The sequence below is a fragment of the Pocillopora verrucosa genome, chromosome 7 (genome assembly GCF_036669915.1).
Source record: "Pocillopora verrucosa isolate sample1 chromosome 7, ASM3666991v2, whole genome shotgun sequence".
Taxonomy (NCBI): Eukaryota; Metazoa; Cnidaria; class Anthozoa; order Scleractinia; family Pocilloporidae; genus Pocillopora; species Pocillopora verrucosa.
Window position 1 is genome coordinate 10,905,000 of NC_089318.1, and position 17,109 is coordinate 10,922,108.

The following is a 17,109-nucleotide window of genomic DNA, read 5'->3' on the forward strand; positions in this document are numbered from 1 at the left end:
CTCTGTCAGATACGTAATTCTGATGTATTTTTTGTAAATGCCGATTTAAAAGTGAAAACGTCTGGAAATAAATTATCTGCACAGATAATAAGTTTCACAAATGCTGTAGACGACACGGAGGAAAAGGATGGTTGGCAGCTTTTTCCCATGCCAGCAAAGAGAGCAAAGAAAACTTCTTTCGATGAGTGCATTTTTAGCAGGGACGTCCTTCGCTCTGGAAAACTGTCTTCAATACAGAAAGTCATATCTGCTCTTGAAGTTCGGCAAGATGAAATCTCGCATCGTTTGTCAGCTGACGATCTCCGTAATGTAGCCGGGAAAGATATTTTGTGGCATTCATCGTGTTACGAAACATATATCAGCAAACAGAATTTACGGTATTATGGAGTACAATCCTCAAGCGATGTTCAAGCAGAATCTAAAGAGCGACGCATGGTGTTTGATTGGTCAAAGTGTCTTTTCTGCAAAAATGCAACAAGAAAAAAGGACCGACAGCTAATAAACATCGCCACCTTTGAAGCATGCAACAGTATAAAGGAATCTGCAGAGGCAAGAGGAGACCATAAACTGTTAGCCATACTTCGGTCGGTTAGCTATGATCTTATTGCAGCGGAGGGAAAATATCACAAAGCGTGTCATGCCTGCTATATCAGCAAGGTTAATATCAAGCGTAAACAGAACGTCGTTACATCCACAAGAGAGGAAAGCACTTTTGATCAAGCCTTCAATCAGTTACTGAAGGTTATAACCCCCGAAATTGAGGAAGGAAAAGCCTACGACGTGAATGTTTTGCTGGCAATGTTCAAGAAGGAGCTGGAAAAGATAGGAATTGATGCAGGTAGCTACACAAAGCAGAAGCTGAAAGCACGATTGATGGCTCATTTTAAGGAACGTCTTGTTTTCCATCAGTCACCTCAACAATCCAGACCGGAAATTGTTTTCAGCATCTCCATCTCCTTAATTGATATCATAAATGCAGCGAGCACTTGTCCATTACGTGACGAAACAAACTCTATCAGCATGGATAAGCCAGAGTCAGAAACTTTCAGTTTCCTAGACATCTACACTATAGCTTCCATTATCAGGCGGGAGATGCTGAGATGTGAGGGCATTAACATCAACCCACTTGACATCCGAGATTTACACTACTTCAAAATCTCTTCTTCCCAAGAGCCTTTATTGGCTTATCAGGTGGATTGTTATTGGAGAACAGTACAGCGACTCACCTCCTAGTGCAAGGAGTACAACCGATGAGCGGAAGATTGTAATGGCTGGGCAGGATCTTATTCATCGTGCATCACATGCCAGAGTAAAGCTGCCCAAGCACGTAGGTCTCGTTATGACCGTCAAGCACTTAACTGGTTCCAAACAACTGATAACACTTTTAAACAGAATGGGTTACTGTTCTTCCTATGAAGAGATCGAACAAGTGGAGACCAGCTTGGCAAATGAAAGCTTAGCGAGAGCACGTGCCAGTGGTGTTGTCATCCCTAGTAACATAAGACCTGGTGCATTCATTCAGTTGGCGGCTGATAACAACGATATTAATGAAGAAACCATCGACGGCAAGAACACAACGCATGCAACAACACTTGCTATATATCAGCCAAAACAGTACGGTCCTCTGCCAGAACGGATTGTGCTTGCTGACCACTCTAAGAAGAAGCGATCACTGGATTCTGCTCAAAATGTAGTTGCCATGGAGGAAGTTAGTTTCGGAGGCAGACGTCCTGCTTTAACTAATTTTGTTGGGAACGATGTTATTACCTGGTTTCAGTGCGACCAACAGTTTCTATCTGTCCGCATGGATGACCTTTGCTGGATGTTACTTCGTCTTTCTGATCCTCTCATGGCATTTAATCAACAGTCTCCAGAGGAACAGACTATACCTGGTTGGAGTGGGTTCAATGCCATCACACACCCCACCATTCCTGTGAAGACCAACATCGGCTATCACCCAATGATCCATGCAGAGTCTAGCAACTTTAGCACTCTTTACACCCTGATGAAACTGGCCCAAAAGATATGCGACACAATGAGACAGCACGATTCTGTAATTACCTTTGATCTTGCCCTCTACGCAAAAGCCAAGCAGCTACAAATGAAATACCCAGAGGAGTTTAAAAACACTGTGATCAGAATGGGAGGGTTCCACATTGCCCTTAACTTTCTCTCTCTGCTTGGAAAGAAGTATGCACAGTCAGGCTTGGAAGACTTACTGATTGATTCGGGAGTTTATGCAGCTGGTACTACCTCAGTTTTGATGCTTGGCAAGTCATATAACAGAGGTATTCGTGCCCACAAGTTAACCATGGAGGCGCTCTTCAGGTTGTTGTGGAAAGCCTTCCTAGACTGACTGTCAAGACAAGCAGTTGGTATGGATGACCGAGTCAGACAGAGTGTTGCTGACCAAAGCAGGGAGTGTCGGAATACAGTGAGACAGGATTGCTTCGTTAACGATGCCTGGAAAGCATTTCAAGGTTGTGTCAATCCTCTCATGACACTGTTTGAGCGGTTCAAATCTGAAGGCAGAGAAAAGTCCAAAGTTTTTAGTTTCTGGGAAGGATACATTAATATGGTGCTGCTGCTTCTGCAGTTCGTTAAAGCTGAACGAACCGGAAACTGGAAACTCCACCTCTCCGCCACAACAGAAATGGTTCCCCTTTTTTTCTCTATGGACAGGGTCAACTATTCCAGATGGCTTCCAGTCTATCTCTCTGACATGCACATGTTGCAGTTAACTCACCCCGCAGTTCACCAAGAGTTCATTGCTGGAAACCACAGTGTAAGCCGCTCTAACCAACCGTTTGCGCAAGTTTGGCCGGATATGGCAATCAACCTTGATACCAAGACAAAGGGGGGCATAGTCGGAATGAGTACGAGTATAGCAAGATGAAGCACTATTTAACTGCAGGCGACCGCTTGGCCGTGGAAGGCTTGGGTACGAGACCAGTTGATGGATCAAGACTCGTAAACACCTCCTAAATCGCCTTCGCTTAGTTAGCGTCCGCTTAATGGGGCACCGTCCCGAAACACTGAAGCTTGCAAGCACGAGTATCCCTGCAAGATATGGCTGAAGCGGCAAGAAACGCATAGCTATAACTACAGTAATAGTTGTAGTATTATTTATAGCTGCTTTTATTGGTGGCTACTTGGTAACACGAGCTATCAAACCAGAATGCGGAGATAAAGACAAAGAACAAGAGAAACAGAAAGGTGGAAATTCAGATTCATTGCACGAGGAAGCTGTAAAAGCAATCTCTAAAGAGAAGATAGAAGAACATTTGGGGTGAGTCTACCACCGCTTTATTAAGTGCATATCGAGATGGGGGCATCTAAACGGTGTGGATACATAAATTGAGTATATCGAATTAGTTGCTCGATATTTTGTCTAAAAAAGAAATAGCAGGAAGGTATCATTTATGTAAAGTAAGGGAAAATCACCCAGAAAAAAAATAGTATTTTTAATACGAGCTAAGTGTTTGTGAGGAAGGGTGCAAATGCTACATCTGTTTGACCCTCGTACACCTTTTACTTCAACTAGTCGTGGATACTCATAGAAATCCACTTGAGACACCATTTAAAGCGTTTTCCTAACAAAATACGTCTATGATGTTCTTCTATGATTGTTTTTTTTCGGCTTAAACCGCTTCAAGGGAAATCAGGGCGCTCTCGCGTTTATATTTTATTAGGGGTCACGGCATAAAATCTTGTTTTGGTTATATCATTAAAACGTAGGTACACATGCTTGCCATGCCAAAGTCAGTGAATCATGTCGAGAAAAATATAATCCCAGTTCAGGCAAGGCATTGGACTAACCAAACATTGGTTTTTGCAAGCCCTTGTACCAAAACACGGTACTAAACACTCCAAACACTCTAGCATTGTATTAACGCGCTTCATTTAAGAAACGATGTTGTAGTTGCGGTTGTTCAAAGAGGTTAAAACTAAAATAAAAACAAAGAAAAGAACGTCACAAAGTGAACTAAAATGCAACGGAAAGTTGGACCAAAGGAACACTTACATTTGTTAGGAGCTGGGAAAAAACTGCACTGGAGCGGCGACGAACTATAACGTGAAATCTAGCTGCCGTAGGGCGAAAATGACCGCTTGGAAATGGCAAGCGAAAAAACTGACCCGAAGAGGCTTACACATCCTTTAGATACTAATATATTACAGTAAATTACTCGACTAACACGCTAAAATACATTCCGCACGCACGACAAACTACCATTCAAAAATCCCAAAGGGCAAAAACAAAAGATACTAATAAACGGGCGTTTAGTTCTTTACAAGTATGTTGGGCCTACAACTGTTTTGCTCTAGTTTCGCCAATAATAATAGTCTTATTTCAGGACATTGGTAAACTTAAGAAGAAATGGGGAAAGGACGACGTACTTAACATATTTATTTTAAAATTTTCAAGCATTGAAAATGATAACAGTAATGAAAGACGCAATTCTTTTGTTACAAGCGTAGAATAACGAGAAAAACAAATCTGATTCCCCCACAAAGAATCTGTCAATGCTCCATGGCTGAACAACATAGAATTCGTTGAAGGGCTTAACCATCAATTTTTTCACTTCCGGAATTAACATTCGGCCTAAGCCCTCCGAAAATCTCTTGTGCTAAATAGTCTTTGTTGTTTTTTGTTTTTTTTTTTCACCTTCCTCCCTTTTAATTCAAGCTGGCGTTTTCAAACCAACTATGCGTTAAAGTTCATAACGTTACAGTGTAAATGTTTCCTTTCAAGCTAGATTTGGAAACTCGATTCCCGGGTTGATACACGCGCATGCGATAAACACCAAACCAATGTAGGATCTTTTCTTTCTTCATTCCTCTCCTATTCCTTGGGGCGTTAATATATCGAAGCGGTCAACTGAAATCATTACGTGAAGAAATTACCTAAGTATTGTGATCATAGCTTAAGAATGATCTCGATTTTGGAAACGAACACGTGGCAATTAAAGGAACAAAAAAAAAGGTAAAAAACGAGCGATAAGTTTGGCTTTGAGTAACAACTACGAGCTAGGTAACATAATCACAAACCAAGTTATTGCTCACCAACGTTCGTGGGTCTTGATTATTTTGATCGAGGATTACGGTCTAAATTGTCTTCTATTCAAAAAACGATTTTGATCACACGGGGTCTTATCCTGAAATGAAACGCTAACTATAATTTTCCGTCTAACGGAACTAATCAAGAGGGCGTCAATCTAACCAGATAATATTTCGCAGCTTTTATCGGAAGCGGTGACATTTAGCTTCAACGGAAGCTAAGCAGTTACATACATGCTGAACTCGTCGAAAAACTGTTAGCTCTTTATTTCTTGGTTCATGTTGACGACTTTGAAATAAAACGTGCAAGGTTGCGAATTTTGAAACGAGAGAGACTGGACCTTTTTTAAAAAGAAGTTTTTTTCATTACCAACCCCTTAGCTACGATGATAACAACAGACAAAGCTACTGGTGGCAAATTATTGTATACGGCACTCTTTTTGGAAGTGAATAATAATTATGCACTTACAAAGTCTTCTTGTATGAAATCTAGATAGAAGGTATCATCTGTAATTGAAATTGGTTACCGGAAGGAAAAAAAACAAGCGACAAAACGGAAATAATCAACGTGTTGCCAAGTAGTCGATGGCTTTGTCAGACTCTATCTCTCCACGTGGTACACAAAGTGAATTTAATTTCGACGATGGATTTTTAAGAGGGGATTTTCCAGTAGAAGATGAATATATCTACGACGATTATGACTCGGAACCGCTTCTCAACTCTCACACAGATTTTGAACTTTCACGACAATTTCGAGGGAGAAGATACTCGCGTCTTAATCCCGACGAAGAGGAGACAAACACAATTATTCCAATCAAATGGAGATCGAGGCGTTGTGTAATGAGAACACTCATCATTTTTGTTCTATGTGGACTAGGAACTGTGTGCGGTTATTTCATATCGACACAAAATATTCGTGAATGTAAAGCAACAGTCTCGTCCCGTGAAGACTTAGACAGTCTCCACGGGCCATTTATCAATAGAATATCGAGTAGAAACATTAAAGAGTCTTTAAGGTAAGTCAGTGTTAAAATTAGCATGCATTATTAAAATAAGGCGACAAGTTTCTGTCACGAAGTTTTGCAGGCAGTCACGCTAAAAGCGGTTCTTTAAAAACAATTTAACAAATTGACAGAGGAGGTACTTGCTTTGTACAGAGTGTTTTAAAATGTTTTTTTGTGATTATTATAGGAGCTTTTGACTAGTTCAGTACAGAGAATCGTCAGACACGAAGATTGCTCACCGAAGTATCTACTTACATCTCAATCTTTAGCAACGTTTAGCTAAACGAACTCTATATGACTTGCTGTAATCACCGCTCAGTACCTACGAACTTCAGAAATTTAATTCGTATTCCTTTCTTTTCTTTCTTTTAATGCTTAGTGAATATCATCACAGACAAGTGGTATATTTTGCTTAAAATAGGATTGACGTAGCATGCTTACTTTGATGGACGGGGGAGAAAGTGGGTACTTAAGTTGACAACCTTACTGTTGACAAACTTAATATTTTTCATCTCGATAACTGCATTGTATTTTTCCGCGATTCTTTAGATATTTTTCCAAAGCGCCTCATCCAAGTGGGTCCAAAGTCAGCTATGAGCAAGCGAAATTCATCAAAGAGAAATGGGAACAGTATGGACTGGACAAAGTCGAACTGAAAAAGTACGATGTACTGCTTTCCTATCCGGACAGACCCGGCATAGCGTCGATAAAATCCGCCAACGGCTCAACTGTCTTTACTGCTCAGAGAGAGGAGAAAGTACTCGAGCGTTCTGAGGATTCTCCAGATGTACTTACACCTTTTAATGCTTACTCCAGTAGTGGAAATGTCACGGTAAGTGAGGAATGATAAAAATGCTGAGGATGGGTACTTTGCATAAACAAAGTGAGGAGAAGCTATCTTCTGAGTGGTCTTTCTATGAGTTCGTTGAAAATTAAGCTGGTTGATTTGAGGAAATGCTTTAGACAAGGAAGTTTAGCAGGGAAGAAAAACAATAACCCGACAAGAATGCACCAAAAGATAAAAAGGTGGTTAATGACACACAAAATTGAAAAACCAGCGGATTTCAAAACACAAATGCTAATGCTAAATAGTTTTAGATGCATAACCCTTACAGTTACCCCTTTGAAGCTGGCACATTTCGAGATTTGTCTTATATCCTTACGCGTGGCATGAAATGAACGAAGGTGATATGGTGACCCCATTACACATGAACACTCATACAGTTCTCTCTTGTAATAGTTGAGTTGACAAATTAATTTCTAAACCTTCTTATTTATCCATGATCGCCTGGGTTGTTACGATTATCTCTTTAGTCAAGATGACTTGAGCAACGCAATGGCTTTCAAGCAATAGCCTCGAGCATTTGAGAAACGCCGTTGTCGACACTAATTACTGTTATTCGGCAGATGCAACGGATTCCGGAAAAATTGGTTACACCAAGATACATTTCGATTGCGTCTATCGTTAAGAGTGGTTCCACCCTGAAATCAAATCAACTCACATATATCGTCTTTATATTAATTTTCTCTTTAAAGCATGGGAGTTTCTCTCTAGTTTGAGAATAAAACACGGAACCAACCAACCAACAAACACTCACACACAACCTGCACATTGAAAAATGTAGGTTAGCGTAACAAATCAGAAAATTGCCATCAACAATTGAACATATGATAATTTTTTATCTACGTCCCGAAGTCAAACTATCCAGAAGTACTAAGTTTAGTCTCGAAAAATTCTTTCACGATTGTCGTGTCTGAACGGCTGTCTTCCGATTGGCCTTGATCCGGCCTCCAAATTTTGAGACAACCTGGTCAAGGCAATTACATGGAGACCAGGCCTATTTACATCGATTCATTCAGAGGTATCTCTGTATAAAATGAAGGAGACAAGACATGTTAAGACATATTAAGAAGTAATTGTGGTTCTAAATTAATGAAGCTTTAAACTGAGACTAAGTTTATTGTGATAAACTATGAAACTCGGGGAAGATTCATTTACATGTTGGGACACATTAGGAAATATCATACAGAACAGAACTTTCGGCAGTTTTCCTCACGATACAACAGAAACCTGTTTTGTATTAATTTTTGACAGGCACGTTTGGTTTACGTCAACTATGCAATGGTGGAGGATTTTCAGGAACTCCGCGAAATGAACATCAGCGTTAAGGGTCAGATTGTGATTGCGAAGTACGGAAAAATTTACAGGGGAGACAAAGTGAGTATCATCGGACAGATTGGGCAGGTAATGTTCACATATAACCATTTGAATAAGGCGCTTGAAGACCTCTTTCAAACAAGCTGTCGAGTAGATTATAAACCGGGATCTGCTATATAAAATAAATTAAGCCAAAGTATACTAGAAAAAAAAAAGAAAACTAGATGAACTGAATGTGTGTCGCAACTTGTCGTGAGGTGGATTTTGGATCAATCTATTTTCAGGCGAGAATCGCAGCAGAAGCAGGCGCCATTGGACTGATCTTGTACACAGACCCATCTGACGTCAGTCTTGAGGGAGCTGGCAACACTTTCCCAAACAGTTGGTGGCTTCCTCCTTCGGGAATACAAAGAGGAACTCTACTTAATTTCGAACAGGGAGATCCTCTCACCCCAGGATATCCTGCAAGAGGTGGGTTGCATTTATTGCTTGACTGAGTGTTACAAATCGGCTTTAAGCTAACGATTTAGCGTTTAATGGAATAGTTTGGCTGTCCTAATATCAATGATTTTTCGATATTGTTTTTAAGACGGAATCTACAGAATTTCAGAAAACAAAGCTGCTCTCCCCAGTATTCCAGTTTACCCCATCTCGTACGAGGACGCTGCGCATTTTTTAAAGTAGGTGTTGACTTCTGAAATGATTCCTTCCTAAAATGTACGCAAATGATGTTGTCGAAACTTTTTTTACAAGGAAAACCAGGCAAGAACTCCCGGGCACACTTGGAAATATTGAACATATATAATCAAACTGTTTAGAATGATTTTAATAAGCGAGGCAGAGAACAAACACTATAGCTGGGGATGAAGAAAAATCCTGAATCCCCAACCCCATGTAGTCGACGACTACTTATTATGCTTCATTAACTTCAGTTAAGTTAATTTGCATTCTTAACTGAGTAGTTTTATGAGCCATTCCTTTTTTTGTATTAACTTGGGTGCTAAAACGTACACTATACAGAAATTTCGTAAATTTTATAGCTTAAAACTATTTCTATAATCAGCCGAAATTTTGTGAATATAGCATTTTGTATGAAATCTTTAGACTACTGACTGGAAATGAAGCCCCTGAGGACTGGCAGGGAGAATTACAAATCAAGTACAACATTACTATGGCAACTCAAGACAAAAGGTAAAGAAATCTTATTAGCAAAGTCAGGGATGATCGTTAAGCTTATTTTAGCTTCTAATTCATTCATTCATTCCCGAGCTTACGCTTACATGTTCTTCTTTCCCCGTCGCTTTAACGTCTCTTTCAGGAAAGTCAACTTAGACATAAAAATGAAGCTGGAGAAAACGGCCGTGTATAACGTTATCGGCAATATAAATGGACAAGAAGAACCAGGTGAGTTAATTGAAAATCACACTTCTTCGTCACCCATGATTATTCCATTTCTTTACGTTGTACGGTTTGTTTTTCAAACAGATCGATTGGTGTTACTTGGCAACCACAGAGACTCCTGGATCTTTGGTGCTGCAGATGCGTCCAGCGGTACAGCGGCTTTGATGGAACTTTCCATGCGACTAGGAGAAATGCGAAAAAAAGGTAACGTAATCAGCTTATGGTTTGGTGGATTTGGCAGGTTTCGGTTGGTCGTATCTTATGTGCGTATATTTCATAGGGTGGAAACCACGAAGGACCATAGTGCTTTGTAGTTGGGGAGCAGAGGAGCATGGGATGCTTGGTTCAACTGAATGGGCTGAGGTAAGTTAAACAGTACGAAGAAACGTAACAAACATACAATTTTTGAAATATGGGTGGTATCTGCTTGTTTGTAAATATCCCAAACTGATCTGAAACTGATTATAGGAATGTTGAGGTTTAATCTGGTTCATGCGCGTTACTCCGTGGTAAGAGGCATGGATCATGCTTGAAATAAATACACTGAAAAAATCACCAAAATAGAACTTAAACTCGCACAATTTGGTCGCTTTGATAATCGCATATTGTAATAATTCGTCATTTTTCTTCTTTATTAAAGGATTTTGCCAATCTTCTTTCCAATCGAGCTGTTGCTTATCTCAATGTTGACGTTGCTGTGAAAGGTAGGTGGGTAACCCTTACTTCTTTATTAGAGAAGTGCCTTATTTTGCGCAGGTCGGTGTATTATCTGTAATCTATTTAAACAGGGACAAGGGGAATCTATTTTATAATTAAGACGAAGGAAATATAAAAAATCGTCGCAATTTTCAAAGATCTGGGCGTGATATTTTTTAAGTTGTTCAACAAGTGGAATTCATCTCTTTAATTCCTCGCTGGAACATTGTTCACCAGATGAAAGTGTTCATCTAAGTTGTCTTGTCACCTTCGCTGTGAATCAATATATATTTCTTTCAAATTTAGGGAATTACAGTTTAATGGTTCAGTCCAGTCCCCTCTTAGAATTTGCTTTTATGGAGGCAACTAAAAAGGTAAGTTGGGAACACTTAATATAACTTTAGCACGCCCTCACGCTAAAGGCATTCGGGCCATTCATTTACCGGTGTAATGATCAATACACTCTCTGGTCTAAGTCGAGTTCATGGGCAATAAAACATACAAAACAATATCATTATTTCTGTAGATCAAACCTCCTGGTGTAAGAGAATCCACTGAAATGTTATTTGACGACTGGAAGAAGAAAGTCCCGAATAAAGACAATCCAAAGCTGCCAACGTGAGTATTTTTCAGTCGGTTATGTTTTCGAAAGATTTATAGAGAAGCATCACTTAAAGTGTGGCTCATTAATTTGCACGCAGTCAATCAATATCCTTGTGAGGATATGAATATAAAGGATATATACATTCTATGAATTTTAATTCTATTGAATTTCAGTGTTTCAAAGGTTGGTTCTGGAAGTGACCACCAGACCGTGTACTTTCGGCTGGGGGTGCCATCAATTTACTTTGAGTTCACTTATGACAAGGTTAGATCATCACATGACCTTTAACCTGCAATGGAAAATAGTAAAATAATCTGTGCTTCCAAGCTGTCTGCGCCATAAAATTCTCATTCACCAAACACCTTGATTAACAATTCCCTTTCGGGTTCAATTCTAGAAAACAAGATCGTTAAAGATTATGCTACAATGGTTGTCTTAACAAACTCCTGTGTTACAAAGATTTATGTTTAATACATTGGTCATGACATCCTTACACAAAACTAAAACATAGATTCTAACCCAATTGGCAGTAATTGTCGACAAGGATACAAACAACGCTGCTCACGTCAAATTGTCACGCGATGCCTTTATCAGCTCTCAAACATGGATGACTCGGAAATTCTGACGTCGACATTATGTTAAAAAAAAAACAAACCAACAGCGATTTAGCTTGGTTATTTGTGGTTAACTTGCTGCGGACTCACTCGGCTGTGCCTCGTTAGTTTACAACATTTTGATCACTATGATGTTGGATATCGTAGTCGATGAGAGTAAAGACCAAGCTAAACCACTATCGATTTGTTAAATCGTTTCTTATGTCTTACAGGTTAAGTGGCCTGTTTCTAACTATCCAGTTTACCACAGTGTACATGACACATTTTACTGGATGAAGACCTTTGTTGATCGTGATTTTGAATATCACAAGACATTGACTCAGTTGTGGCTTCAGATTGCTTTGACTTTGACTGATCAGCCATTGCTGCCCTTCAACTGCTCACAATATGCTAGCAGATTAACTTACTATGCCAAAGACGTCCAAACTAAGTACGAGAAAATTCTCAATCAGCACAATATAGTCCTTGGTAAGTGGCCTATTTGGACTCGGTCATTTTTTGCGAATTTTGAAATTTCAGATCGTGACATGTCAGAAAGACAGATTTCCCCCGAGCCAACAGAAAATAACTTAATCCTTTTTTTCTCTCTTAGATAATCTTATGTCTACTGTTACTAACTTCAGTGACGCAACCTCCGAATTCGAAGAATGGTTGAATTCTGTTGACCAAAAGGAGTGAGTAAAATACATTGTAGAGCACGTTTTCATTAGTGTGAAATCGGTTTCTCGATACTACCTGATATTTATTTGTTTTAACTTTATGTTTCCAACAATAGTTCCTTGAAACTTCGAATAGCCAATGATCGCCTGATGCAGCTCGAGAGAGCCTTTATCAACCCTCAAGGACTGCCGGGAAGGCCTTACATGCGGTAATATTATAATTCAACGGGGAATTAATCTTCAATTTCCTATTTAAAACGACGGGGTTGAGTTTCGGAAAAAGTTCGTGAAGTGTTTATTAAGTAAAGTTATATAAACTACCCAAACAACACGCTTCTCATGTGCAATTTGGCACAAAGAGTTACATTCTTTTTGATTCACCCCAGTGACAGTAAAAATGGTGCGTAATAACCTCCTACTTGGCGGCTCGGTAGATATCCAACAAAATTCTTCTTTATTAAGGTTAAACACAATATACCCTACTACCAGAGACACCTCGTAATACCTTAAATCTTTCATGTGACAAATGTCTTTAAGAAATTCGTTTTTTCGTTCAGTTTTTTATGCCACCTCATATCTTTTTAGTCACGTGGTGTTCGCTCCCAGTGCCCACAACGCTTACGCTGGCAGCAGCTTCCCTGGATTGGTGGATGCCTTGTACTCCGTGCAGCAGCTTAACAGCAAAGACTGGGAACTAGTGGAGAAGGAGTTGTCTGTTGCAGTATTTTATATCCAATCTGCCACTAATGTCATGACTCTGAAATCTATTTAACCGATGGAAAAAATACTTTCTTGATGTACTGCTTACTTCAAAAAAATCTTACTGCCAGCTGTAATTAATTGTGCAAAGTTAAGAATTAGTTTGAGAAAATTCAAGTTTTGGAATTTTATGCTTTCATAAACATTTTGTTCGTCTTTGTTTGAATGCTTTATACTAATGGTTTAAAGGGTTACCCAGTCATACATGTAAAAAATATTAATCATTTTAGGATATTTGGCTCTCAGTCTGTGAAGAGAAAAAGGCTACAACTGTGCTAGTCTCCAGTTAATAGAGGAGATCTAGTTATGATTGGTTTATGTGCAGATTGTACCATAGGTAGCGTAGATTTTTCAAGTATGAAAAGTGTTTCACATCATGAAGTTTGGAACGCACAGTGCCGCAATTAGGGTATTAAGATAGAGATCATCATTCTTATTCTATTCAGAGAGAAGAGATGTTTCCCATTTTGTAACACATGTGCTCTGTAATTATATTAGTATGCATTATTTTTGCCATAGAATGATCGTTTTAGTCATTGCAGATGAGTAATCATCTTTTGATGGATTACACTTTCTCGCTTAAATCAGCCAGCGCAGCGTTATTTATATCAAATGGCTTTGAAACATATACCAACACCTCGAAGTGGGAAAATTACAATCTAACTACGACGAGAACAAGTCTGTATGAATGATGTTAGTCCCTAGTCATGTCTATCTGTTTTCATTTGCTCACATTGAGGACATTTACTGCTAACCTTGGATTCCAAATTTTCTGTGAAGCGTTTGTTATTAATTCTAAAACATTAGAATCAACATTTACAGGCCTACTCTGAGACCTTAAGTCGCCTTAAGTCGCCTAAAGTCACCTTAAGTCGCCTTAATTTTCCTTAGGTTGCTATTGGTTACGCAATGTCATAAGGGTTCTACCCTTCCCAATTGACCCTATCCACTCCACTCCAATCATAGTTTTCTGCAGCTAGAAAAGTAGTTGGAGAGACTGGAAGAGAAGTAGTTTTACGAAGGACCTTAGCATTTGGTTCTCAGTATGGTATTGGGGTGTTTTGTCTAACTGAGGCAGGAGAATAACAAATTGGTTGGGTCGTACAATTTTGGACGCTGTCGGAAAGGCATGCGACTTGCCAAACTTTCATGCCAAAATTGACAGTGCAAGTGCCAAAAGTATGGGAGAAAAGTTTACCAAGATAATAATTTATATAATTTGTGGAGTTTTGTGAAATAATTAATACACGTAAATAATCATGTTATTTTTAATTAATTATGTGGAAAATTTATGGTTAGTTTCATCAAATTTGTGTCTCTTTTCTTAAATCAAAAATTTATGGCACTATGTGTTTATTTATGATAGGTTTGCTTGATGTTGGGCATATAACCCATGATGTTTTCCTGGCTATTTATTTACTAGCTTTGACTGTATAATTTTACAACACCTCTTGCGGTAATTCTGTCTAAACATTTTCAGCTAAATTGGTTTCCTGGCTATTTATTCACCAGCTTTGACTGTATAATTTTACAATGATTGTTGTGGTTATTCTGCCTGAACATTTTTAGCCAAACTGATTTGAAATCTGGATGTTTTAGACTATGGTGACTTACGAGCATACCAAAGTAACCGAAATGACTGTTGTGTTTATTGCAAGGGATTTTGTAGACATTTTTAAAGTTTGTGGAGAGACAGTTGCTAACTTTGGTTTTATCGCTTCAGTCAAATAAAATCGGTTTAAGTCGCCTTAAGTCGCCTAAAGTCGCAATATTTTTTCTGCCAATTTTGCTAAAGTCGCCTTAAATCGCCCAAAGTCACCTAAAGTTACGGCGACTTAAGGTCCCAGAGAAGGCCTATTTACCAAAGCCACTGTAAAACTGACTAAAACGTCCTCAATTACAAGGACCCAAATACACATTTATCAGCCCTCTTTTGCTGTACATCTTTCCTTGCTTCTAATATGTATTTTTCTTCAATTTTATCTCAGATTGTACTAATGGGTGTGTAAAATGTCAGTGTTGCGTTTGAAGCTCTGCTCACACCGTACTCACATTTTCGATTAAATTACGGTCAATTTCATTTCATGCGAACAAAGTGAAAGGAGTTATGAGCCAACCCTAAAATCTGAAAATTTCAAGAAGTAATTGTAGGCCATTGTAGAGAGAAATAAACCACAAGTTGTAAATTAGTCACAAATGTGAATCCACTGTATATTGTAATTACTATATGTACCCACGCTTTTAAAGCTCACTTGGAATCTAATCATGAAAAATTAGTACCTCTTCGTAACAATACAACAATGAAGTCGGGTTGAGTCACCTAAGATATAAAATAGTAGGATCTGATATATTAAAGAATATTGCTTTTTACAACCCAAAACACTCTCGTAACATTTCACCTTTAAATGTACATTAAGAAAGAAATCAAGACGAGAGAAACTCCACTACATGAGTTCGAATAGTCTCTTTATAAAGACATTCTAAGTTAAGAGGAAAAAGCATTACTTGAAGGATGCAAAAACAAGACAAAGCGAAATCAGACCGAATTACTAAATCATTGATAAGGATAGCTTCGGAACTGTATTTCTTCGTGACTGTAGCACTTACGCCATGATCGGTAATATGATCATCTTTACAAACCTGCCCAGAGGGTGCTCAGTATACGCAATTTGAACATAATAGTCTTAAATGATCTTAGCTTAATACCCTCAATTTGATATTTTTACATTTTCCATTTTCAAGTTATAGCTGTTACATTATATTCTGCTTTAAACTCGAAAAATAGAGTACTATTACAATTGACTGTCAAACGATAATTCCTACATCAATCACGGAATATTGCACAATGTTTTCGTGACAAAGTTTTGAGATTAGTCAACCGGGAAATATCACTTTAAAAAGACCAGCGAAGTACAGTTTGTTTTTAATCTGAACAATAAAACTTTAAAACAACCTAGACATGATGGCCTCCATTTATTGTGTCGAAGGGACACCTGACTGAAAATTTAAGCTGCGACGGTTGTGGGTGGGGTTTCTTTGTTTTAGCCAATCGAGATGCAAACAGCCACAAAAGCCAATTATTGGCCTTTGGTTTGTTTGACTTCTCCGCCCCTAACATCAACTGCAGACAGACAAACACACATCTCATCAAAATTGATCAAAACTGACGTCCAATCAAGTTCTGCGGTAACGTATACCGTGGTACATAGAAAAGTGAGAGAAAATTCGCTTGTGTCCGAGTGGGTCTAAAACACCTGCATCTAAAAAGAGGCACTCCTCCGAATATACGTGTTGGAAGCAGCTGAAAGACTGTCACAATGCTCCTTGTAATTTCTCTTCCCTCTGCAAATGGCATTATTTCCCAAGCTGAGTACTGAATTCTTAGGGTTTCTGTACTTGGAATGTTTTCGTTCTCATTATTCATTAATATGTTTATCTCTTTTTTCATTTAGACGTTTTTCGACAGGGAAACGCGTCTTTATAAAGACTAAAACAGTGTTGACTTAGTGTCAGATCCTGATGGTAACGCTGAATTCTAATGTTAGTTAATGATACGCGTCATTCACCATAATCCTGGTCGACTGGCTGTCTGACGCCAGACGGAATATTTCACTGTCGATACTAAAGAAAATTGCTATAAGTATATAGCAAATGCAAAAACAGGCAAATTTCCTGTCATCATTGCCCTTGACATTTCTGATTTTGATCACGAGAGATTTACATATTTCAAGATGATAAGAATCCTTCATATAAATTCTTAATGTCCAATTGTTCCGAACTTCCTTTATAACAAACTCTTCTTTGCAAGAAGCTTATGTACACTAATGTTTGTTTTCAAAGAGTTTTCTTATCTTACCTTCCCACATCACCAGACAGACAGCAGCAAAGATTCAAAGCTTCTCCAGTTCACCCACAAGTACAAATCTTTTGTTGCGTGTCTTGTATCCACTATCCTTCTAATTAGCGTTGGGCCGTGCGGCTTTTTTCTCTCGATCGATTCATGCCCCTGTAATTATAAGATTATTCAGCGATAATTCTAATTGGTAAACCATACGAGTTGATCGAAATAACGCATTCCTGGAAGCCTAGTTTTGAAAGCCTTCCCACATTGGTTAACATTTTCAAGAGAAGGCTGTTTTCGCAAACTGAGGGGGAC

At 38.8% G+C, this 17,109-nt stretch overlaps 1 protein-coding gene across 2 annotated transcripts; it reads left to right on the forward strand.

The window, feature by feature from the left end:
* The first annotated feature begins 5,559 nt into the window (after positions 1-5,559).
* Positions 5,560-14,194, forward strand: LOC131785539 (putative N-acetylated-alpha-linked acidic dipeptidase). 2 transcript variants are annotated; one of them, XM_059102446.2, is made up of 17 exons: positions 5,560-6,074; positions 6,612-6,894; positions 8,158-8,280; positions 8,505-8,691; positions 8,810-8,900; positions 9,325-9,411; positions 9,539-9,624; positions 9,706-9,825; positions 9,902-9,984; positions 10,262-10,325; positions 10,624-10,691; positions 10,844-10,935; positions 11,095-11,185; positions 11,748-12,003; positions 12,128-12,209; positions 12,311-12,403; positions 12,780-14,194. In XM_059102446.2, the coding sequence occupies exons 1-17, from the start codon at positions 5,644-5,646 to the stop codon at positions 12,964-12,966; spliced, it is 2,424 nt and encodes an 807-aa protein (XP_058958429.2). In that variant the 5' UTR covers positions 5,560-5,643; the 3' UTR covers positions 12,967-14,194. The 2 variants fall into 2 exon arrangements, with proteins under 2 accessions (XP_058958429.2, XP_066025836.1); XM_066169739.1 differs by having other exon boundaries at positions 9,539-9,825.
* The last annotated feature ends 2,915 nt before the right edge of the window (positions 14,195-17,109 follow it).